This window comes from Ictalurus furcatus, chromosome 10 (genome assembly GCF_023375685.1).
Source record: "Ictalurus furcatus strain D&B chromosome 10, Billie_1.0, whole genome shotgun sequence".
Taxonomy (NCBI): domain Eukaryota; kingdom Metazoa; phylum Chordata; class Actinopteri; order Siluriformes; family Ictaluridae; genus Ictalurus; species Ictalurus furcatus.
Window position 1 is genome coordinate 23797390 of NC_071264.1, and position 24563 is coordinate 23821952.

The 24563-nt window shown below is 37.3% G+C and overlaps 3 protein-coding genes across 4 annotated transcripts; all 3 read right to left on the minus strand.

Annotated features, from left to right (window-relative positions):
• Window positions 1-1049: 1049 nt before the first annotated feature.
• Window positions 1050-9111, minus strand: opn6a (opsin 6, group member a). Its single transcript, XM_053634797.1, has 6 exons — window positions 8171-9111; window positions 6839-7044; window positions 4554-4653; window positions 3367-3471; window positions 1835-2058; window positions 1050-1628 (listed from the first exon to the last, which is right to left on the minus strand). The coding sequence occupies exons 1-6, from the start codon at window positions 8298-8300 to the stop codon at window positions 1140-1142; spliced, it is 1254 nt and encodes a 417-aa protein (XP_053490772.1). The 5' UTR covers window positions 8301-9111; the 3' UTR covers window positions 1050-1139.
• A 2975-nt stretch (window positions 9112-12086) lies between these two features.
• On the minus strand, window positions 12087-19296 carry eif4a3 (eukaryotic translation initiation factor 4A3). Of its 2 annotated transcripts, XM_053634117.1 has the most exons (12): window positions 19034-19296; window positions 17004-17076; window positions 15715-15781; window positions 15550-15612; window positions 15309-15441; window positions 15135-15215; window positions 14887-15028; window positions 14334-14472; window positions 13699-13814; window positions 13082-13189; window positions 12444-12571; window positions 12087-12286 (listed from the first exon to the last, which is right to left on the minus strand). In XM_053634117.1, the coding sequence occupies exons 1-12, from the start codon at window positions 19185-19187 to the stop codon at window positions 12270-12272; spliced, it is 1221 nt and encodes a 406-aa protein (XP_053490092.1). In that variant the 5' UTR covers window positions 19188-19296; the 3' UTR covers window positions 12087-12269. The 2 variants fall into 2 exon arrangements, with proteins under 2 accessions (XP_053490092.1, XP_053490093.1); XM_053634118.1 differs by lacking the exons at window positions 12087-12286; window positions 12444-12571 and adding an exon at window positions 12876-12956.
• A 1526-nt stretch (window positions 19297-20822) lies between these two features.
• On the minus strand, window positions 20823-24245 carry rpl37a (ribosomal protein L37a). The gene is made up of 4 exons (XM_053634122.1): window positions 24189-24245; window positions 22790-22918; window positions 21096-21178; window positions 20823-20992 (listed from the first exon to the last, which is right to left on the minus strand). Exons 1-4 carry the CDS (start codon window positions 24189-24191, stop codon window positions 20929-20931), a joined length of 279 nt encoding a protein of 92 aa, XP_053490097.1. The 5' UTR covers window positions 24192-24245; the 3' UTR covers window positions 20823-20928.
• Window positions 24246-24563: the final 318 nt, after the last annotated feature.

Below are 24563 nucleotides of genomic sequence, written 5' to 3' on the forward strand. Positions count from 1 at the left end.
GCAGACAGAGGATGCTACTTAGCATGTGCACAGTGAGCATCAACACTAGTTTGTTGCTGATTCGAGCCAGTGATAGTGTTACAAGTGACTCCACTTTACTTTAAATTGTACAAAAATAAATTTACCTTTGAGTTTTGAATTGAAGCGTCATGATCTCAATTAAAAAAGGCCCAGTGGTTATTTCAGCTGACTGAAAATGTTCCACTGATCAAATGACCTGAATCCAGCTGGAGAAAGACACTGTCTAGACATGTAAATGACCCTGATAAATAACAGCATAGGAAACCTGACCAACAGTTTAATTAAATAATGTATGAAGTGACAGAATAAGCCACGTAAAGAAAAACGACCACTCTTAAATATGTTTATATTGAGATATTCGTGGTTTGTTTAGTGATTCTGCTGTATTTTCATTATTCCTATCACAGTGGAACACTACTAGTGCAGGAACAATGATCGTTAATAGGAGAGAGAAAAAATTTCCCAACATTCTCACACATGAGGGTACACATGAAACAGTAAGGTTTCACTTTCAGGTCCTAAAAATAAAATAGCTTCTTTTTTTACTCACCGTTTTCCAGCAACGTTCAATGTCATATTAATGAAAAATCCAGCATAGACATAGTTGAGACAGCCAGTGTGGGACCCAAATTTCCAGTCTACAATGCGCCAATATGATACATTTGCATTGCGTTAGAGCAAACACTTGGCTAGTTAGCAATCTACGAGATAACGAGCGCTTTGACGTTGACTGTGGTACTAGCATGAAAGTTGAAGCTTTTGAAGCTGATTTGGTTGAGCCGAGTGTATAGATAAGAAGCTGAGAGAGCTTGATTAAAGGACTAAATCTCTGCTGCATCACTCTTTTTTTTTTTTTATAGATAGAGATGAAGTGAGGGCTAAATCTCAGTGGTACCACTATCGAAATGTAGTCAGATTTCATTGTGGGTATGTATGTATATGTATGCATGAATGAAGAGTAGGTTAAAAAAAAAACAAGAACAACTGGACCAAATCTTTTAGTTTTTCATTAGTTACATACTGCACATATACAAAAATAGCTTTCCAGTTCTACTGGTCATGTTTTTCATGTGTTTTCAAATTCCAAACAGAATAGTTACAGATTGATTCACCACATTCTACAGTCTGTCAGACTCGTACTCGAGGGATTCAGATGTTTCGGGCATCTGAATGAAATGCACCTGCTTGGTGAATGGAGGAGGAGTGCGGGGGTGGCTGCACAAACCGGAGTCAGGGCTGGGTACAATGTTAATTCCTCTTGCCTGGGGCTCCTTCTTGGCCTGTTGGTGAGCAGGAATGCACTCGTAATGTCCTTCAGCTCTGTACCTGTGATGCTCGTCTCCTTTGGCCTTCACGTGTGTGTAGCGTTTGAGCTTGACTGGATCATTGCGATGCCGGGTGCATGGCATGAGCCCAGCAACATCTTTGCGAAATTTGTAGCTGAGGCCGAAGTAGATGAGTGGGTTGTAGAAGCTTGCAGACTTGGCGAAGAGCCGGGTGAAGATGCTGGTCAGACTGGGTACATGAAAGCCGCATGCTGACCAAATGGACACCACGGCATACGGAGACCAAGCCAGGACGAATGCTGTACAGACGACTACTGAAACCTGAAACACAAACACAATAAAGGCTTTGATATAGAGGTCTCTATCTCCACTTATAAGATGATTTCGTCTACTTCTTGATGGGTGATCATCGAGCCAATATATGAAAGTGATTACAAATAATAATGTTAAGAGAATGACCAGAAGACTTTACATGAACACTGGGCTTAAGGTGGGAATACACCCTGGGTAATTCAAATCCCACTCACTATAGTAACATCTCTCTCAATCTTTCTCTGTCGGTCAGTCAAGTCTCCGTCTGCTGACATGGCGTTGCCTCTCTTCACAGTGTTGATGATGGACACGTAGCAGAACAGCATGATGAACACAGGAACAAAGAAACAAAGGATCAGGATGGTGATGATGTAGGATTTGTGAATGGTGGAGTAATTCGCTTTGGCCCAGTCAATCTCACAGGTACCATACCCTCGATCTGTAGAAGCAGAAATATAGATTGAGAAAAATTTATTAGTAGATCTCTAACTGGTCTAATGATAACTTTAACAGAAAGGCATAAAAATGAGTAAAGTGTTATATATTCAATAGGAGTTTGCTGATTAAAGCCTGGCAGGGGTTCAGCAAGAAATCCTGTAAAATCTTTCTGCTCTTCATATTCAACATATTACTTAACCATGGCATGGTGTAGGAGGAAGTCCTTTATCTGTGCCATCTTCTAACTGGAGCAATTGCCAATATTCAGATTTAAGTATTAACAGTTTTCACTATATACTGATCAGCCATAACATTAAAACCACTGACAGGTGAAGTGAATAACATTGCTTATCTTGTTACAGTAGCACCTGTCAAAGGCTGGGATATATTAGGCAGCAAGTGAACAGTCAGTTCTCAAAGTTGATGTGTTAGATGAAGGAAAAATGGGCAAGTGTAAGGATCTGAGCGACTTTGTTACACCGCCTCAGCTTTTGTGTTTATACCCCTCTGTGGATTTCTGTATGTTTGTGAAGTCTTGAATATCTAATGCTGCAGCTCTAAGCCGTTATTGGTCTAGCCTAGTTCCTTGGGGTTTTTTCATTAGTTTTGACGGTTCAAACGATTCAATTTCATTAAACCAATTTAATGTTTTGAAACACAGATTTCTCTCGTGACTTGGCATCGAAGAGTTTAACTTGCAAACTCAGCGCAAAAAAATTTAAAAAGCATTACATTTCACTCTTGAACATTATATGTTTTTTCTGTTCAAAGACCCTGTTCATAACATAGAGGTGTGTCGTGCTATAGCAGTGTAAAAAATAATCAATTCTACTATGCTTGGCTTATTTTTAGTCCTCTCATTAGGCTTTATATATTGGATGTACTGTATTGGGTGTTTTGACCTAAAGTTAATAGATAAGAATAAACCTGCTTTGTCAGAAATAAAGCACATAAACAGAGTTAATGTATACAAAGCAGCAGAGGTGCAATTAATTCTGAACACAGGACCTAAATCCAACACATGATGACAGAAAATGAATGTGTGAGCTACATTGCAAATGTATGCAAGGTTTAAAAAGAATCATAACATTTGTTTCTATCATCACTACCCTTCAGTGTTTTTGCCTCTGCCTTGTGGTCTGGTGTATGAACAATGTATTCGTGAAGCTCTTAATTCTTCTCATTTGACATTTCCATATGATCTAGAGGTTACTAGCCTAAAATGAACTATTGAGCTTGTTATATGTCTAAAGGAATGATAATAATGCATGATATGAAATGATGTAGGTCATTTCCGTATCATACTGACCTGTATAACTTCCCCAGCCCACCAGTGGAGCTGCAGACCAGAATACAGCTGAAATCCATATAAACAGGATACTCATACCTACAGTGTTGTTTGTGATACAGTGAGCTGTGAAGAGAAAAGACCTACTTTAATTTAAGGGCGGAAAAAAGTATAAAACAAACATTTCCTACCATACAGTCTTCAATGTTGCTAACAGTGAACTATAGCAGAGACGTTTTGAAGCAGTTCTTTATACAATGGATGACATGGTGGGCATGACTTTAGGTGATGGACTCAAGTACATGCCTTTTAAGCATATCTTAATCAATGTGATGATATAAACATTTCTGAATATGTCTTTAAAATCCTCCCTGAAATCCTGTCAGTCCATGTGAGCTAGATGTCTAATGTTATTGAAAATAACCAGGAGTTATTTACCAGGAGTTACAAATCCTCCTAAATCCTGTCAGGTTAGCTAGCTGGATGTGGGCAGTGAAGATAATGAACATTTACTGAGTTAAAGATTTTTTAAAAAAACCTTTGGCTAACTGGCTAACAAACATCTATGAATATGAGGTGGGGGGAGAAGAAAATCCTCTCAGAAATCCTGTCATTTAGCTGTTAGTCAGTTGGTTAATGATAGCATTAATTATTGTGAACATGTATGAATATGACTTACAATTCCTCTAAGAAACATATTATGTCATATTATCTATCTTGCACATTTATTATTTTTATACAAAAAAAAAAAAACACTTATACAAAATTATTTTCAAAGTCCTGTCAGATTAACTCAAGGTAGCTAGGCTAGCAAAACTTGTTAATATATATGTGTACATATAGATGTACATCTCAAATCCTACTTTCACACTAGTAAGTGACAAGTCACGTGTGTCATTTGTAGTTTGTCTCTTGTGGGCATGTAGTGACCAATACTAATGGCACTGGATAGCGTCTTTGTGAAAATTGGCTTCACATGCTAGGCTTCAGACTAGTTTATTGGCAGATTAGCAAAGCAATCTAACTATACTAGCTCCATATTTTTCATGAACGGCACCAACTATCTCTGCTAACTCCTTCTCAGCCTTATTTTTCTTTGTAATATCTCTATACACATTTAATGGCAGGTTGTATATGACAAGATAACATATGGTTGTCGTTTGGTTTGTCACATGCTAGTGTGAGTGTAGGATAACCCTTCAGTTTACCTTTGCTTGGGTGACATCCCTTTATGAATCGGGTGACACTGATGGCACTTAAAGTGGTAATGCTACCCAGGCCAAAGAGGAGAGTAAAGAAGCCATCCACCTGAAAGAGACACAACAGCCTGTATGAGAGATAATATATTTGAATGAAAACTGCTCCACTCATCAAATGATTCGTATTCAGACTACTAATGCAGTCATTATCATCATCCTCATAATCATGTTACAATGTAAAAAATTTAATATGACAGCAGGATAAATACATTAAAAAAGCTAACTCAAAATGTCAAGGTGTTTGTTTATACCAGCAACTATTTGTTGGTTTGTTATTTGTATTATGAATGGATCTACTGGAACAGATGAGTCAATCGTGTACCAGGTGTACTAGACCAACAATGAAACATGTCTGACAAGCTCCTGATGAGTATAGTTTCTAAAGGCCTGTCCATTTATTTCAGTGATGTCTCACACAGACGTGTTTAAAAAATAATAATAATAATAAAATTTAAAAAAATGTTTGTTTCTCATATAAGGCAACACGCATATGAAGACTTGCATGAAAATTTTCTCACAGATACCAATTCCACAATAAAATTTTCACCATAATACAAAATGTATGGTCAATAATTCAACATACAGATTTATTGTCACCTTTCATGAACTTACTCAATAATTTTTGCTTAAACATAAAGGGGCTCCAAACAATTAAATATATATATATATATATATATATATATATATATATATATATATATATATATATATATATATATAAACAAAGTTCTCTTAACAGACCAACTTTTTGCAAAATGTCTGTAGCCTGACAAGTAATATTTAGTGAAAGCTGTGAAGATGATAATAGCACTCTTCCTATCTTTTGTAGAGGATCTTGGACACTCCTCCATGTAGAACATTTCAAGCTCCTTTATATACTTTTTGCCTGTGGACTATCCTCTTTAATTCAAACCACAATTTTAATAGAGTTTTCGATGACAGATGTTGTTGTTGTTGTTGTTGTTGTTGGAAAAACACATTTACAGACCAGTATTAACCTCCATGCCAACAATCTTCACAAGAGCCCCTGAACCAGTCCCAAAGCATCTGTGATTCACTGATAGGTTTCACAGTATTCTCATAAATAACAATATAAATAAAGAATGTAAGTCATTAGCAATATAAAGTATGTTTGGTGGTTGTTTCGTGGATGTTTGGAACTTTAATTTCAGCTGAATTTATTGGCCAGCCAGTATTCAGGTACAGGTCAGGAACAATTATGTCAATCTGAATCCTGTCAAGACTGTTAATGACAGATTGACTGGTCACACCTGCTAAGTATATCCTGTCCCTGTCTAACACGTGTTGTCTAATTCAGCTATTTAAGTCTGTATTTACCCAGCAAAATCCTACTTAATTCCCCCCCCCACACACACACACACACACGCACACACACATACACACATATATATATACATACATACTTACTGGCAGACACAGCAGGGAGTGCTACAGCATATTGATCTGTTTCTGAAAATGTAGTAATTTGTTATGAAACAATAATCTTAATCTTTTGGATCATGTAAAAAAAAAAACTCCCAAAGTATGGAAAAACTCGAAGCTCAAAAACCAGCTGTAGTCTTTTTAATGTTACTGAAAAGCCTCTTACCTAGTGTAAAAACATACGCAATGAGGTACAAATCAGCTATTGACAGTCCACTGAAAAGCTGTTGTCTCTGTGCTATACATAGACGTGTAATCATTTCAAATAAAAGACGTGTTATTTTGTAGTGCAAATGGGAGTCATTATTTGGCTTTTAACAGGATCAGGATGCTACATTAGGGCACATTATGGATATTGACGCCAGACCCTCAGCTCTGTGGAGGAGAGTGGAAGTCCAGATTTTTCACAGGTCTAATGGTGTTAATGGGCTTTTAACAAAGCTAGATATTGCCTCTATATGAAAAGTACAGCCTTTATATAAATCCATCCATTTTTTTATACCGCTTATCCTACAGGGTTAGGGGGAACCTGCAGCCTATCCCAAGGAGCATCAGGCACAAGGAAAGGGTGGCAATCCATTGCAGGGAACAATCACATACACATTCACAGACTTATGCTACGGACACTTTGGATATTCCAATCAGTCTACCACACCAGTGGTTAGCACAGCGAACGTGCTAACCACTAAGCCACTGTGCACTTAGCCATCATTTAAAGGAAAATATAACGTTTATTTCTACCCTTTTTTCCTTTCTCTGTAAACTTTATAACACAGCACACACTCCTGTACCTGGCAGGTCCACACTGATGTGATGAGGTATCCGTTATCCCGAAACACGTTGAAGATCTCGAGGATGCCACGGGAGTATCCGAACACTGAGATGCTGGCGTCTGATATGGCCAGGTTAAGAGTGAGGTAATCTGTGGGTTGCAGAGTCGCCTTCTGCTTCAACAGGACAAAGATCACTATACTGTTTCCAAACCATGACAGCCAACCTGTGAAATGAAACACACACACAGTAATATTTCAAATAAGTATACATGGACAATAGTCTTTTGAATATATTTGTGATGTACATCATCAACATGACTATGATATGTTGTTGGAAACATAATTCAAATTACACTCTCAGATATGAATAATATCACATTTAGTTGTTGAAGTGTTTCCAAGCCCACTAATCTTCATCAGTTGAGAAGCACAAGACAGAGCTGAATGAAGAATACTGTACTTCCTACACAATCTGTTCTGCTCTAATATGCATCATCTGAAATTTTAATTTGCAGCTGATACCAAACTTTACCAAATCCTGTATTCATTCATAAGATGTTATATTTTTGAGAATACTCGTGGACTTAAAGTTAAAACCTTCTCTGCACTCAATCAATCAGTCCATCAATCAGTTAGTTAGTCAATCAATCACAATGATCTCACACACAATCCCAGTTTGTTTGGGTTTTATATATATATATATATATATATATATATATATATATATATATATATATATATATATATATATACAATGCTGATATCAGAGTTCGGATACATGATACTGATTCAATACTAACATCTTAGTGCCCGAGCCAACTCTGAAAGCTTCTGGTGTCTGAAATATCAGATGTGAGACAATTTGTGTTTACTTGTAAGAGATGCGCCATGTCAGTCAGCATCACAGTGACAGACAGACAGACAGACCATCTGTTGTAGGGTTCTATATAGAATAGAGAACCAAAACCAAGAGACAATCACCTTCAATACCTTGAAATTAGATTCTTCTGACCTGAACATTGTGTAAGAACATCTTGTATACAAAATTATCATTTTCCTAGATAAATTACTCTAATAAACTAACAATTTATGAATTAAAATATTACACATTTTCTCTTTATTTAATCTACTGTGAACAGAGTTGTAATTGTCTGTAGTAAATAAATACATTTAAATAATAATAATAATTTTTTTTTAAATAAAGAAAATAAAGAAACCTCATGTGGACAAAGTTCTTTTTATGGACAAAAGTTTCTGCATTTAAAAAAAAATAATAAATGGTATAATTCGATGGATTATTAAATCGATCACACTGAAGGAAGAACCTTCACTCTGTGATGAATGTGTTACCGAGCAGCAGCAGGTAAACTCCGATGATCGTGTCTCCCTGGTCGGACAGCGGCGCATCTTTACTCAGCAGGCTGAAGTTGTTGTTCCTCCATGGGATATTCACGGCCTCCAGAGCTCCGGTAGAGGACATGACTAAAGCTCCTCAGGTTTCAGTGCTCCAGTTAAAAGCCAGTAAGACCCCCTGCTGCTGTTCCCACAGAGAGATTGGAGGGTTAGGTCCAAACCTGCATATTACCCAAGGTTACTAAATAGTATGCCTGAACAGTTACACACCTGCAGTAGTGTGCAGTTTGGCTCCGAGCCAGTTCATAATGTCCGTCTGTCTGTCTGTCTCTCTCTCTCTCTCTCTCTCTCTATCTCTCTCTCTCACACACAGCTAAATCACAGCTAAAAATACCACTGAGATGAGAGCTGGACATGTGAAGCTCAGGGAATCCAACTGTCTTCAGTCATGCAGGTGAGTGAAGAAAAAACTGTCTCTAACCTCTTTTGTATCCTCTGTATGTAAGGAATAAAACACTAACAGGGGGTACTATTATAGGAAAATAAACAGTAACAGATTGGTATGATGTTAAAGTTTCTCCTATAGACCCATGGTGCAAAATACATGCATGACATACGCAGTGCTGGCAGGACATGACCAATTGCAAGAAGACTAATGAAGCATGCAAGATAAAGAAACATGCATACCACCTAACCTTCATTATTTTCCAGTAAATGTTAAAAAAAAAAAAATTAGTAATAAATGATACATTATGCTTTTTATGTTTGTAGTTACATTTAGTTACATTTAGTACATCCGTCTTCTATACCGCTTATCCTACTGGGTCACGGGGAACCTGGAGCCTATCCCAGGGAGCATCGGGCACAAGGTGGGGTACACTCTGGATAGGGTTCCTCCAAACATATTTCCCCTCACTTACATTATAGCAGTTGTAAACTGTTTCGTCCTTCTTCAGCCTCTCTTTTTTTCCTATCCCTCTTGAATTTAATTATATATATATATATATATATATATATATATATATATATATATATATATATATATAAAAATTTAAATGCAGCTTGTGATGTTACTGAGAAACCAAAAAGTACAAAATCCTCTATACTGAAGACTTTCCAATATCTGGAAACTTACTGACTGTTACAAAGTGCTGACATAGGAGACTACTTCCATACATTTTTCAATAACCATATACCATTTTTAAAAAATGCTAAACATAAGTATACACATAGAACTACTGTATATTCATTTATTAATCCTCACTGGGAGAACGGGAGTCTCTCGGGAACATTGGGAGTGAGGCACATAGAACTATATGGTCATGTTAAATATATTACAGTCAGTTGACACTGTACTATTATAGTTTTTTTTTTCTCTTTTTAAACAGATTACATGTGCAGCAAAGAAATGCATAAAATGGATTTTCCACTAGGGCTGTAGTTATAATAAATTACCCTAGTCATTGTGCTGCTGTTTAAAATAATCATTGCATTGCCTCAGGGACAAACAGACCCTAACCATGCCAGCAAACTGCTTTCATATCGTCACACGGCTTTTAACATACATATAATGATAACATGTCCAGAGATATACACATCAAAAATATAAAGGACAACGAGGGACACTGGCTGTTTTTTTTTAATGTGAGGTTATTACTTTGGCCAGCCAATTGCAGTGTTTCTGTCCTTAATGGGATCACAGGGCTAATAGGATCTGAGGGAAGTGCCTTCAGGATAATCCTTAGATGCACCTGATTCCATAAGGGAGCGCTGTCAAAGACACAACATTTTTCAGGAACTTGTACTGCTTTTGTGCAAAGAAATATTATTAATTAATATTTAATATTAATATTATTGAATTCTCAAATCTGATTGGTCAGAAGGTGTTAATTAATTTTCTATATTAAAAAAAATATCATTTATATGGTGCAGCTTCAGTAAAATGTTTATTTAACATTTAGGACAGTGTTTCCAGTGTCAGAGCTTTGTAATGGAGGTAAAGCTATTTACTTTTAAGTTTTACACCATGGGAGAATGTTCAGGACAGCGGGCTGTCCCGTTTCTCAATAGAAAAAAGAGAGGATGGTGAGGAAAGAACTGTTTGAGGTCCATGTAATGTAATGTAAAGCTTAAATGATTTAACTCATTTCATGATCGTTCCATAATATTATATTTAACTATTAACAATCAGCACTTGTAATCATTGGCAAATTGCTGTAGGAATGTTTATATAAGAGAAACAAAAATAATCAACTCCAGGGTAGAAACAGTAACTCTGTTACACACCAGGCTGCATCATACCACACATCGTTCATTATTTTCCTGTAACAGCAGACCCATGGTTGTATTCTTTACTTATTTGATGAATGATTCTGTGTGGTGGTACAGGTGTTACATCTACAGGAGTAACGCTTAACACAAACTGTTACTGTCTATGTGTGGCTTTTACTTAGTTATGAGTGACTCTATGAAAACTGCAGTCATTCAAATGTATATAAATCATTGGCAATAAAATGTAACATTGCAGTGAATCCTGATTTTTTCTGTTTTTGTCTATATCTTATACTAAATAGTTTTAGATCTTCAAATGAAATACAACATAAAACAAAGGCAACCGGAGTAAATACACCATACAGTGTTTTTTTTTATTATTGAAGCAAAAAAAGTTATCCAACACCTATCACTAATGTGAAAAACTAATCACTTACTTCTAGGACTAGGATTTACTCTGATGCTTTGGATCACTGTCTTGCTGCAGAATCCAGTTGCTCTTGAGTTTCAACTTAGGGACTGAAGACCGGACATTCTCCTTTAGGATTTTCTGGTAGAGAGCAGGATTCACGTTTCCCTTAATTATTGCAAGTTGCCCAGGCCCTGAAGCAGCAAAGCATCCCCACACCATCACACCTCCACCACCATGCTTCACCATAGGTATGATGTCTTTTTGTTGAATTCTGTGTTTGGTTTACACCAGATGTAACAGGACCCCTGTCTTCCAAACAGTTCCACTTTCAACTCATCAATCCACAGAACATTCTGCCAAAAGGTTCTTCAGTGTTCTGAATCATTCTTTTTGATTGGATTCAAATTAGACTAAAGAGTTATCTTTAAATAATCAAGTTACCAGAGCTTGGTCTAAATTGTTGATTACTTTCAAACTCTGTAACTTATTTATTGGCATCTCAGATGTTTTTTTATTGATTTTTTTTTTGTCCTTGTTACATGTGCCAGACATTAAATGTGAAGCGTCATAACTCATGTGTGAGTGGAGATGTTATCTTTTGACCCATATGCCATTATGTCTGATGGTAATGTCAGCATGAGTGGGCATGTTCTTTAAAATTCCTTTTTCTGGAATTTTACCCTCATGTCAGTTTTATGGCATGACCCTTATTTATTGCATTGTGCTTTAGAATTTCCCCAATTCTGCTCACTATCAAGCCCATCATAACTTTACAATTGGTGCATTCGAGCAAGAAAACACTAACTAGAGATATACAAGAGAAGCACTGAAACTATGTTGTCAGATTGATATTGGATCAGATTTGTAATACATAGAGGAGTCTGTTAGAACATTATAATCTCTCATACCAGAGAAAATTCTACTATGTTAAATATCTACATTTGCTCACAGTGTTACAGTGAAAGACAGCGTATTGTCTGTGTTCTGACCCTTGGCTCATGTGAGGATTAGACTTTTAGCTAATACTTCCCTTTCTGATCAGCAGACAGGTTGTGGCCGTTTACCTCTTGGAGGTGAAGACAAGAGCCTTCCTTCTGTGAGATTTTGACGATGGCAAACACACCACATGAAGAATACCATGTGTACATGAGTGCAGTGAGACTCAGGGATCTAAAATGATCAGACAATCTATTACTGACTGCTATTTTCCAAATGAAGAGAGATGAAAGGTTCCAACAAAGATTCTTTATTTACAAAACCTCACAGTAAATAGCTACAGAGAGCATCCCATCCATCAACAATATGAGTAACTCCTGTCTACATAAAAAGACCACAGTAAATAAAACTGAAGAAAAAAAAAAAGACTAAATAAAAAGGGTTCAGATGATCCCGTGTTTCAGTCCCATAACAGCTTCAGATCAGATCAGCCACTGGGGGAGAAGGAAAAAAAAGTATACATCACAAAATGAACAGGCTAATATTAATGAAAGGTTTAGTATCATTTAGCAACTGAAAGACAGTCAGATATACACTGATATGCTGCAGAACTCAGTTTAAATGTATAGAGGAAGTTCACTGTAAACATACCGTTCATTGGCATTTCATCAATCTGTGTGGAATAGTACTGCTCAATATCACGGAGGATGCGGATGTCATCATTCTTTACAAAGTTGATTGCCACACCCTTACGGCCATAACGACCCGATCGTCCGATTCTGCAGAGAGAGAGAGAAGCACCCATTACACTCCCGGCTTCCACATCAATCGTTTTCACATCGCGTGCTGCATGACTGACTAGAGTACCGCACTCGATATTTACTCTTACAATAGAGAGAAGACTGATCCTGGAGACTCCTTCCAAAAATGCTAAACAACTCTCTTCACAGAAAACATCAACAATCAGATCTAAATGCATATGGATATGGTGAAGCATCCACTATGCAATTCCCTATGTAAGATGTTACTACAGAAATGATAACAGATTAGACTGCATTGATATAAACGTGTGATTTGAATTACATCAGGCACTACTGTCAGAGGTGCTGCTACAGAAGATCATTCAACACCTTGTGGCCAACCAGAATCAAGCATTGTACAGTGCTGCGATAAAAATGTATAATAACAAGGTGACAGGAGCAGAAGAGCAGGATGGTCTCTTGTTATATGGTGGATTAATAATCCTGGATTAAGAGCTCAAATAGAGGTTGATAAAGATGACTTCATACCTGTGGATGTACAACTCTCTGTTGTTGGGCAGGTCGTAGTTGATGATGAGAGAGACCTGTGGCACGTCCAACCCTCTGGCCCACACGTCTGTAGAGATCAGCACTCGGCTACCGGAACACACAAAATACCAAAACTTTACTACAGGGACTTATTTTCTTCACTGCATATTCAAAAATTTGCGATCTAACTGATGGCTGCTGATTCCACACTTCCATTTTATCAACAGTTTTTCCAGACTGTTCTGTATGTGTGTGTATATATGGTACGCAAACAGTGCTCCTAGCGCTGCCCTCAACTACAATTAATTCTTCTTAATCTTAAAGTAAAACCATATAATCAGACATATTAAGCCCTTGGTGGTGTAAAAAACCACAAAAAAAAACCTTAACTTCATTACACCATAAATTAATAAATGATCCTGTCTAACATGTTGCTCAGTTTAAGTAATTGTTAGGTGATACTAAATTTAAATTGAAATAATTCAGTAGATTAAAGAAACTCAGTATTGGCTAGAATTCATAAATGTGTTTCTTCCTAGAGTCAGTCATGAAGGAAGAGATGCATAAAGGCACCAGAATGGGAATCTGAAGCTCAGCCGATCAGGCTGACGTATTACCTGGCTCCAGATCGGAACTCCTTCATAATGGACTCTCTTTCTTTCTGGGGCATGTCTCCGTGCATAGAGGACACGGTGAAGTTTGCCTCCCTCATCTTTTCAGTCAGCCAGTCCACCTACATAAAATAAAAACAGATATGGAATCATTAGGGGAATAAGGATTAAATATGGTAGACCTTCACATGATCTTAAAAATCTTTTGATCTGAGAGTGTATGATTAAATATTTGAAATTAGTGTTGTAGGACTCGGAGCGAAATATTCCGAAAAGCAGCCAATAAGTGTCGAGGCATAGGTGTGAACAACTTTAATCCTGTTTAAAAAGCATCTCAGGGAGATTCCTCAAGAAATCAGTTGAGAAAATGCTAAGAATACATTTCTGGAAATTCTAGGTAAAAAGGGGGTCTGCTTTGAAGATGCAAAATTTTTTTATTTATTTTGGATTCTGCAAGCTTCTGGATATACTGTCAACTGCATCACTGTATGGACCTACCAATAAAACCATGGCAACAGGCAATAAGTTATTAATAACTGCCCACAAATGACCAACCAAGCAATCTGAGTGGAGCAAGACTGCCGACGTGAGCACGGCGTTATGTTTATGAATGCTTTAGAGTGTGGGAATGTGGTATTGACCTTTCGCTTGGTGTTGCAGAAGATGACCGCTTGCGTGATGGTCAGCGTATCGTAGAGATCACACAGTGTGTCGAACTTCCACTCTTCTCTCTCCACAGCCACGAAGAACTGCTTAATTCCCTCCAGCGTCAACTCATCACTGCACACAGGAACGGCAAATTAAAAAATTGTCCCCTCAAAGAAGAAAATAGACAAGGTAACAAATAATGGAAAGTAGGATTGGGCGATATTACAAAAATATCACAGCAAAATTCGCAGGCCTGCAATACACAACATGGAACACGATGTATAGGTTTGCTCACAAATCGCCACAGTGTTGTTAAAATTAACTGATTTAATTTTTTCTTTATTTAAAAATCACTTTTATTTATAAAATATAAGATATATTAAACATTGAAAAGGAAAAAATGAAAAACAAAAAAAGTAAATGAACATTATACTTTTAGAAAGCTACTCAGTCAGTTTGTTTTTACATGAATTTTTTATTTTATTATTATTAATCTAAATGTCAATTTTGTTTATTTCATAAAAAGATATGATACTCTTTCCTTACCGCTTGACCAGGATGCGGATGGGGTCAGTCATGAATTTGTTGGTCATCTCCAAGATCTCATGTGGCAGTGTGGCACTGATCAGAACCACCTGAGTAGCAGGAGGCAGGTACCGGTACACATCATATATCTGCTCCTTAAAACCTGCACACAAAGATCAGACCAAATCTGAAGAACAGCCTACAGAAGTCTAGAGTCCAGCTCAGCTGAAACATCTAAAAAGCAGCTGGTTCTGAAAAAACAATTCTACCTTTGTTAAGCATTTCGTCAGCTTCATCCAGAACCAGCATCTTGATGGCACGTGTCCTCAGACTTCTCCGACGGATCATATCTGCAGGAGGAAATGAAAATGGTCATACCTCACCACCTTGACTCAAACTATATCAAAAGCACTTAATACTGCAATAAATATAAGAACAATTACCAAACACTCTGCCAGGGGTTCCTGCTACAACGTGCTGACCGTAATCAAGCTTCCTGATGTCCTCGCCCACGTTTGTGCCGCCGATACAGGCATGGCACTGGACGTTCATGAAGTCACCCAAAGCAAGAAGAACCTTTAAAACAGGATCAGCATTAAACACTGCATGAGGAAGCACTTTGGTGAATCTGAGACACTGCCCGATACATAACATTAACAATTAATATTTTTTAAATCTATTTACCTTTTGAATTTGCCCAGCTAACTCTCTGGTTGGAGCCAAAATTAGCGCCTGGGTCTCACGCACCTATCATTAGGGAGAATGCAAAGTGAGCAACAGATAAAGCGGTGCATCTGAGTGTCACACAAGTGGAAGACTACAGCGAAGCAGGGCAACATGTTTAACTACCTGAATGTCCAGACACTGCAGCACTGATACACAAAACGTGGCTGTTTTACCGGTACCAGACTGTGACCTGAGGGGGAACAAAAATAAAATCAGATGCTTGATATGAAATAGATGAAGCAGAAGTTTGCACCCTCTTAAATTAACTAGAATAGAGTGCTGTAAAAATGAGTCCTAAAACCTGGAAATGAGTTAGTATTTTTACACTTCTGGTTCAATAGTCCTGAAGTAAATAGGCTTCCTTTTTAATGGGTTTTTGCTTAAATGCCTGAAATAAGGTCTGCGGTTAACAAGTATAAGATATTTTCACGTATTATTCTACGACATAAAATACAATCAGTAATACCCCACGCGTGATTTTGTTAAGCTTTTGCGTGTCTTGAAAAAGGAGGTCACTAACAAGTGGCTAAATGGGACTACAGAGGCTGTCGGGGAAATTAAACGTCATCACGTCGAACAGGAAAACTCATCTACTACAGCCTTGTTATGTTTATACTCACGCTCTTGCAAACTATCCAAACTCAAACTTTCCAACTTGTAGATTTATCAATTTATAGTGTTTTCTTTTCAAACTGTAGTGCTATAAAGCTTCATGGTAGTGACGTTGAAGTCATGCGACCATGGTGTACTTTGTTTATAGCCCACTTTTAACTCATTATGTCTGACGATCGTATTTAGGCTTGTTTAAAAAATTGTTTAAATGCAGATGCGGACAGGTTTTTGTTGTGAACATAAAGAGTCAACTGTTGGGAAAGTGTGCGGGGGGAGGTTCTGTGTTATTGTACCCATCACAGGACTGGGATATGCTGCTTCATTTTGAACCCAGACTTTCAAGGAGAGGTGTGACTTACAGTTCTCCACGTCGTCTGAGATTCAGGATTCTCCCTTCATTTTAATCATCTCTGAAGTAACTTGTAACTTACTATTTGAGTAGTCCTCTCATTGGATACCTTATTACTCTTACTCAGGTAATTAACAACATTATTACTTTTACTGTTACTTGAGTAAATCTTTTTATAAATAGTTTTACTTCTACGCGAGTAAAATTTTTGGCTACTCTACCCACATTTCTATCAGTTATAGAGGGTAGGCATTGACGTCACTCTCCCACCGGAACAGGCCCTTTTCTGTGTTTTCGTGGAATTCGCTATACACTAATGATGCTCTCTGTCTTTTTGCCACTTAGTGGGCATGACTGCGGCGAGTTCCACCCACCGTGACATCACGTGCACACCCTCTATACAACACAGTGTTTGATTTTAAAATAAACTGGGGGAAAAAAAACAACTCACTGAGCAATGACATCTCTCCCCTTTATAATCTGCTTAATGGCTCTTTGCTGGATAGCTGATGGTTTCTCAAAACCTAAACAAAAAGCAGAAGTTTGCATTTTTTAGATTAGATCTCAAAAGATTAGGTGAACATGTGTTTAATCGTTGTGACAGACACCAAAAAAATGTAGCACACTCGCCTATAGGAAAACAAATAAGTAAAACATGTCCATGTTGTTTAAGACTTTAGAACCCGTTTGTGTTAACGACCAGAGACAACGAATTAAACCCACAGTGATAAATGAACACCTGCAGGTTTCATATAAGAACATATGAGGGGAGACACACACACACACACACAGACTACATTTACATGGACAGCAGTAATCTAATTATTGACTTTACTCTGAGTAAGACAATATTGTGATTAAGGTGTTTACATGAGTTGCTTTTAGAATACTCCTTTCATGTACCCGTTAAACATGTTATAGAACGTAGTTTGATTAACAGCACACGTCATTACTTCACCGCGCCGCTCCGTCCGACGTCCCTCCAGAATTTCACGTATCAACATACAGTTCGTCTTCGTTATGGTACCGTATACAGTTTTGGGTGTTTTTATTTTATTTTATTTAAAATTACGGACGCTTCAAGTGCAGTTAATTATTTGTCATGCAATACGTGAGTAGCCGAGATACATGTTTCGGACACAGTCGTGCTCTCTTTTTTACCGTAAAACGGTTGAGCACTGCCACGTATGATCGTGTCCTGTCGCAAAATGCGGTGAAAACTCACAGGACATTAATAATGTGATTAAGGTGTTTATATGTCTGTAATACACGCCGATAACGCGACTAATACAGGAGTACTCTACGTCTTAATTCGATTTGTGTTTACTTTGAGTATGACCTTAACAGGATTAAGGTAATTAAGAAATTGTTGTCCATGTAAACACAGAATAATATTAGCTGCTGCTTTAACAGTGAAGCTTGAGCTGTGTTTAGCTAGCTAAATAAATCAGAATGAAGCTAGTGTCCTTACTACATTATTTTCCACACCTATATTCTAACAAACACTGTCTCAACTGTCAGTACGTTTACATGGACAACAATAATCCAATATTAACCTGATTAAGACAATACTATGATTAAGAAACTAGCATGTAAACAGCAATTTTTAATTACCTTAATCTGATTAAACTCATACTCGAAATAAACACAAATCGAATTAAGACATGGAGTATTCCTGTTTTAGTCGCATTATAGAGGTGCATTACAGACATGTACACACAATCGCATTACTAACGTCGTGTGAGTTTTCACCGCATTTTGCGACAGGACACGTACACACACGGCAGTGCTCAACCGTCTTACGGCAAACAAGAGAGCACGGCTGCGTCCCAAACCGCGTACTTACCTACTATAGGCCTATATATAGTAGGCGAAATACATGTATCTCGGCTACTATATAGAAGGTAAGTACGCGGTTTGGAACGCAGCTCATGGCTTAAAGCAGTTGTCTATTAGCACGTATAGCATGACAAATAATTAACCGCACTTGAACCGTTCGTAATTTCTTTTTAATAAAAACACCCCAAACTGTATACGGTACCATAACGAAGACGAACTGTATGTTTATACGTGAAATTCTGGAGGGAACGTCGGATGGTGTTGCGCGGTGACGTAAATCGAACTATTTTCTAGAACATGTCAAACGGGTACATGAAAGGAGTATTTTAAAAGCGACTCATGCAAACACATGCGGTCCGTGTAAACGTAGTGTGTGAGATTAACCGGCGGTTGTCTGAATACGGGTGAGGGAAAAAAATACGCCATCTTAACTTGCTAACTAGCAAACTAGCAACCTCAGGTTTCAAACAGAAAACAATGTATTTAAAAATTATTCCAGCTAAATATCTCTCATGCAAATTAATGATGTAAACGTTCCATTACAACTACATTAGGGTAGAAATTCAGCTTTAATACAGCGGGTTGTTCAAAATAACGAAACGTTAGCTAGCGTTGGAGCAGGCCTCAATCCTCGGATTGTACCGTAAGCGTAGATCCCGCGGAGCAGGTCCTCCCGCAGGCCCATCGTATCAAACGTCGGCGTAACATCGACCTCTTCACTGGTCTCAAACTCCACTTTGGTCATATCTTCTTCCTTCATGAGTCGCTTCCTTCCACTTGCAGGTGCCGCCGCCATGACTGTGAACCAAAGCTGTTATCTCTAATAAATTAAACACTATGATATAAAACGTGCTAGTCCGCTCTAAACACGGAGAAGCCTGAAAAAAGAAACCCCGCGTGTATCGCGGAAGTGACGCGTAAAGCATGCGACAGCAGTGAAAATGATGTGTATGGTAGTGTAGACGAACAAAACATGCGACGATGTTAAACTAATTTAGAGATTTTTTAAAATGTTAAATCCCTAGAGATTTAATCAAAATAAAGTGCAATGCAATCTTTTGTCTTGCCACTCGAATATGTTTACACCCATATTCTGTTCATCTTTTTTTCCTGCTTCAAATACCTCTCTTTTGTTGCCGTTTTCAATCACCTAAGATCAGAGGCAGCAGTTTCAGGCCATCTCTCCCGAATAAATTTTATTCTTCTGGACATCTTTGGATCTCTGTCTACTCGGGGTCTTTATGATCATCCCGTCTACAGTACCCCTGCCCAGGACCTATATGTTTAAAGCAGTGAAAACGTTCATGGGGTCTCCCAGAACAACAGATTGGCAACCCTGCCATAGTGAAACACTCTCCTTACAAAAAGTCTAGTAATTTAGGCTATGACTTAAATAACACAGTGGTGCCTAGTGGTGTAAAACTATATGGTGTGTACAGACAATTCTAGGGGTAGTGTGGGACTGAAAATATTTTAATAAATCTAGAGAAATATTGGGCAAATCTACCAAGTAGCCTTAAAAGGCTTACACAGTAAACTGATGTAAATTCATCTTAGTAATTTCTTTATCCTGGTCAGGGTCCTTATGTATCTGGAACCTAACCCATAAATATATTCGAAATAAACTGTGAATGACAAAGTCTAACCCAAGGCATCATCTACATACACACCCTAGAAACAGTTTAGCAAATCTAATCCATATATAATCATGTTCTTAGATGGGACAAAACCCATGTAAATATGGGAAGAACATGAAACTCCAGAGATATTAACCTGAACTCAGGATCAAATCAGAGACCCTGGAGCTGAGGTGGCACTGCTACCCTCTATACCACCTGGCCTCCCAAAGTAGACAGACAGTCTAAATTCAAGAGATACACATGACAGAGTTTCAGAATAGGACCCTAAACCTTGGTCACAAATTAAACCTCTACATGGTTTTATAGACTTTTAAATAATTCAAAACAAATTGTGCTTTAATGTGATTGACTGCAATGGGTAACTGCATTACTGCAAGCTGTACATCCAATGTTGCATTAAAATATATATTTTTTTTATCCTAAGGGGCTTACCGTTACACTGCAATTATCACAGCAAAGAAACATTTATCTCATTGGTACACAATTCTCCTTCCAATGAACTCCGTCCTGTTTACTATAACAGGTAATTATTAATCAATACATATTTACATACATTAAACATTGTACCTTAAATTTCAACACTTTCAGATTAGACCTTATATTCATTTTGGTGTTATATATATATATATATATATATATATATATATATATATATAGGATTTCTAAATGCCCATTGCAAAACAATCTTTACTTCAGATTTTTTTAATCTGGTGAATAGAACTCGTCTTCAAATCAAGACAATTCTGGTCCATTTTTGGCTTTAATACATAAAAAAAGAATCAGAAGCAAAATCTCGCTCAAGACTTAAATTTATTGTGGGATGTTCCAATGAACCACATGGAAAATGCAGAGTCCGAGACAAGGTGGTTTTAATCTGTACAAAAACAAAGTCCCAGTTTACTGGTCCTTCATCTCCTTCAGTCTCTTGATAGCAGACTTGACTGTGACAGCAGACGTTGTGCTGTGGAAGAGAATTAAAAAGGCTTTAATCAAAAAGGTAACAAATGTTACTGTTAAAATTCTATAAATCCACATTTTATGAGAAAAACAATGCACATTCTTACTTGTATGTCCAGGCACCTCCAGCAACAGTTTTCATGCAGGAACCACAGTGCCAGATGCCAACAGCTCGTCTCTTCATCTTGGTCTAAAACAGTAGGGGGAAGGAAGGAAAAAAAAAAAAAAAAAGTATACGTAAGATGTGGATCTTTGGCTTACAATCAGTTACACTGAAATATAATTTAAGTCCTCATAAAGCCAAAAGCACTTTTTTTTCCCCACCACTCCTTGTAGTAGATGCCAAGTGTTCAACTTAATTCTTGCCATTGTATTGCACTATATACACTCAAATTCCGACTGTAGTACTGCATGAGCAGATGAGAAAGGGACAAAATATTACAAAATAAGTTACAAATATTTCCAAGGCACACTGAAAGAGGCTCTCAACAAGAACCAAGCTGTAAATATCATAAGCTGTGCATGGTAAATAAAGCTTCATGTAAATGTTCCAGAACATATTTCCTCTGAAATGTGGGTGCAAGGTAGCAACTCAAAACCAGGGTAAAAATCTACAAACTAGTTTTAAAAGATCAAAAAATATGAGCCTGTAGTTCTCCACACCTGTTCTAAAGATGGCCGTGAATGACAAATTTGAAAAATGGACAAAGATTGGCCAAACAATCTGGCACTCCTGGGAAAGAGAAAAGAAAAAACCCTTGTACTTCTATCAACTGAGGATCTTAAACTGTTCAGAGGATGAAAAGACACAGGTTAAAAAGAAAAAGGTGGACACAGACACTGGAGAACGTTTGTATCCAAGTCAGAAAGTGAGATGCAACTTTTTAACTATTTAAGTCAGTTTCTGGATTAATACATTAATATATATTTTACCTTTTTCTTATGAACGGTATAAGTTAAATCTCTTGCTCTCAACTTGCAGGTCAGCTTTCAGCACTGCAGCAGAGGCTTTTGAATAACAAATCATGAATCATTATATCCAGGGCTCTTGCTCTTACCCTTTCCTTGTAAAAGAAATCCAGATCTTTAAGATCTTTTCCAAATTTAACAGTTTCTTGTTACTCCATAAAGTTCAAAAAAAGCTTAGATTTGACATGCTTTACAGCTAGTGATGTACTGATCTGAAGCTGACTACCGTATAGCACATAATATCGGCCAATAACACTAACTCAGGATCGGGTCAGGACTGATGTATTTTATGCTGAGAGCGCAATATATTGACCAACACAAACATGCACAGGGATACAGGACAAGAATTGTAATGCATACCAACACATCTACTAGTTTTTTAAGCTTCAACTTTACAACTTACAGACATGTCGATTTAAAAAAAAAAAAAGAAAGTAAAAAAAAAAAGTCATGTCAGCACAGATATGAATGATGCGTCCAAGGTGGACAGGTTCTTTTGTAATTTGGTTAGGTTGATTAGAGTTTCAGTTTGTATTCATTGATGCACTTTTCTCAATAAATAAATAAATAAAAATACAAAATTACACCCTACCACCATTTGAACACAGACTTCACTCTCATAAGTACTAACTTCTGATTAGGACTACATATAAGAGGACATCAGGAACAGGATGTGCCAATACTTAGCACTCCTGAACAAACATTGCATCTTGGTGAAACCTGGATTGATGCATTTAACAATTCCATCCTGTTCCAGCCCTGCACAAGACCACTGAGCTCTGACCATGAACCAGCCATGGCATTATTTCAGTTATCCTCTTTGATCACTCACCTTGCCACAGAAGGAGCAGGTGTACTTGGCGTGCTGGCTGATCTCAATCTTTTTCACCATCTTCCTGAGCGAGGCACCATAACGGGTACCGTATTTCCCAACAATTCCCACCTTCTTGGTGCGCTTGGCCTGCACACACAAGCAGCAAAGAAATAGGAAAATTAAAACCAATGGTTTGCTTATTTACTTAACTTCAAACTTAAATCACTTTGATGGTTACAACATGAGTAAAGTGTGAATCCTGTACATTGTGTTTCTTTTATTGAAATATTTTTAGACACTGATAGACTGGACAACTACAGTACACAGTTACGGTTAGTAAGTAAGGAATAAAGATACAATGGGAAGTGCTGTGTTGCAGGGTGTGATTACCAGTCTGACAGGACATCCTTACGTATTAAAAATTACTATTTTATTACCAAATGACAGATTACACTTTTTTTTAGCTATTCTATTTCCATATTTGACTAGTTGCATTATAACAGCTTTAAACAGTCACTCCCTCACTATTTCTTGCTCTCATGAAGATTGAAAAAAAGTTTAGACTTCCACCATTGTGGGGGAAAAAAATTACTGACACTGGAGACTCCTTCCATAAACATTAAACGTTTCATTACAGCAAACTACACATTGATTATACATTCTTCCTTAAATGACATCCTGTTCGAATGCATTTCTAAGTCTTAGGTTATGTAATCTGTTAAATCCCTATGAATCAGCTTGTTATTATAAAAACGATAATGTAGTGAATGAGCATATTAATACAAATGAAGTGATTTGCTTCGCAGTCGGAACTACTTTCAGAGCTGCTGTTAGAGAATATTAATGAACCTTCAGACCAATCACAAAGTGTCCATAATTATAGCTAGTCAAAATACATGAAATGTGGGAAAACGGCGATTGGCTATATTAAAATATCTTTTAAGTGTTTATAAATGAACACACAGAGCAAAAAAGTCAGGAAGACATTACCACTCCATCCAACAACCCTGCTAGCTAGATTAGCTTGCTAACTACACATAGCTGCTACTAACTTAGCAAACATTAGCTAACTAGCTAGCTACAATGCCATCATAAATACGTTCCAAACATAGTGTGGACTTAAATATATATTGGTAATTTTTTATTTTATTTTTTATTAATTTTAAAGAATAAAGCCTTATTTCGAGGTTATAGCCACCATTATAGATTCGGACCGCAGAATATAGCAACCATAAGAGCTCTTCCAGGGGCAAATGTTTAAGTACAAAATACAAACGAAAAACATCTCTTTATTAAAAACTATTAGTCTGAAAACCTTTCGCACACTTTGTAGAGCAGGATAATGAATGAACGCGGGTCATTTTCAACGCGATGGATCAGATTTAGGTGGATTATTCCACAGGAGACAGTCACTCACCATTTTAGCAGGAGAGGTGCGAAGCCAAAGAGGGAGGACCAAGTGCGCATGCGCGACTTACCATACACGACCGCGGGGGATTCTGGGATATTGGAGGACCGACTAGTTAGGAATGACTGATAGCTATTGAAGTAATTAAATATCATGAATATCATTCAAAAAGACTCCTTTTGTATTGAGGAGTCTAGCTATTTATGCAGTATTGTTTTGGTATTATTATTATTATTAGTGGGGTTTTTTCTGTTTAATTTTAGTATTATTATTACTGTCATTTATTTATTTATTTATTTATTTATTTATTTTCCCTGCCAAGCTACTGCCCACACTCCATTCCAGTAGGTGGCGGTAATGCACCTTTAGTGGTTTGTCAACCGC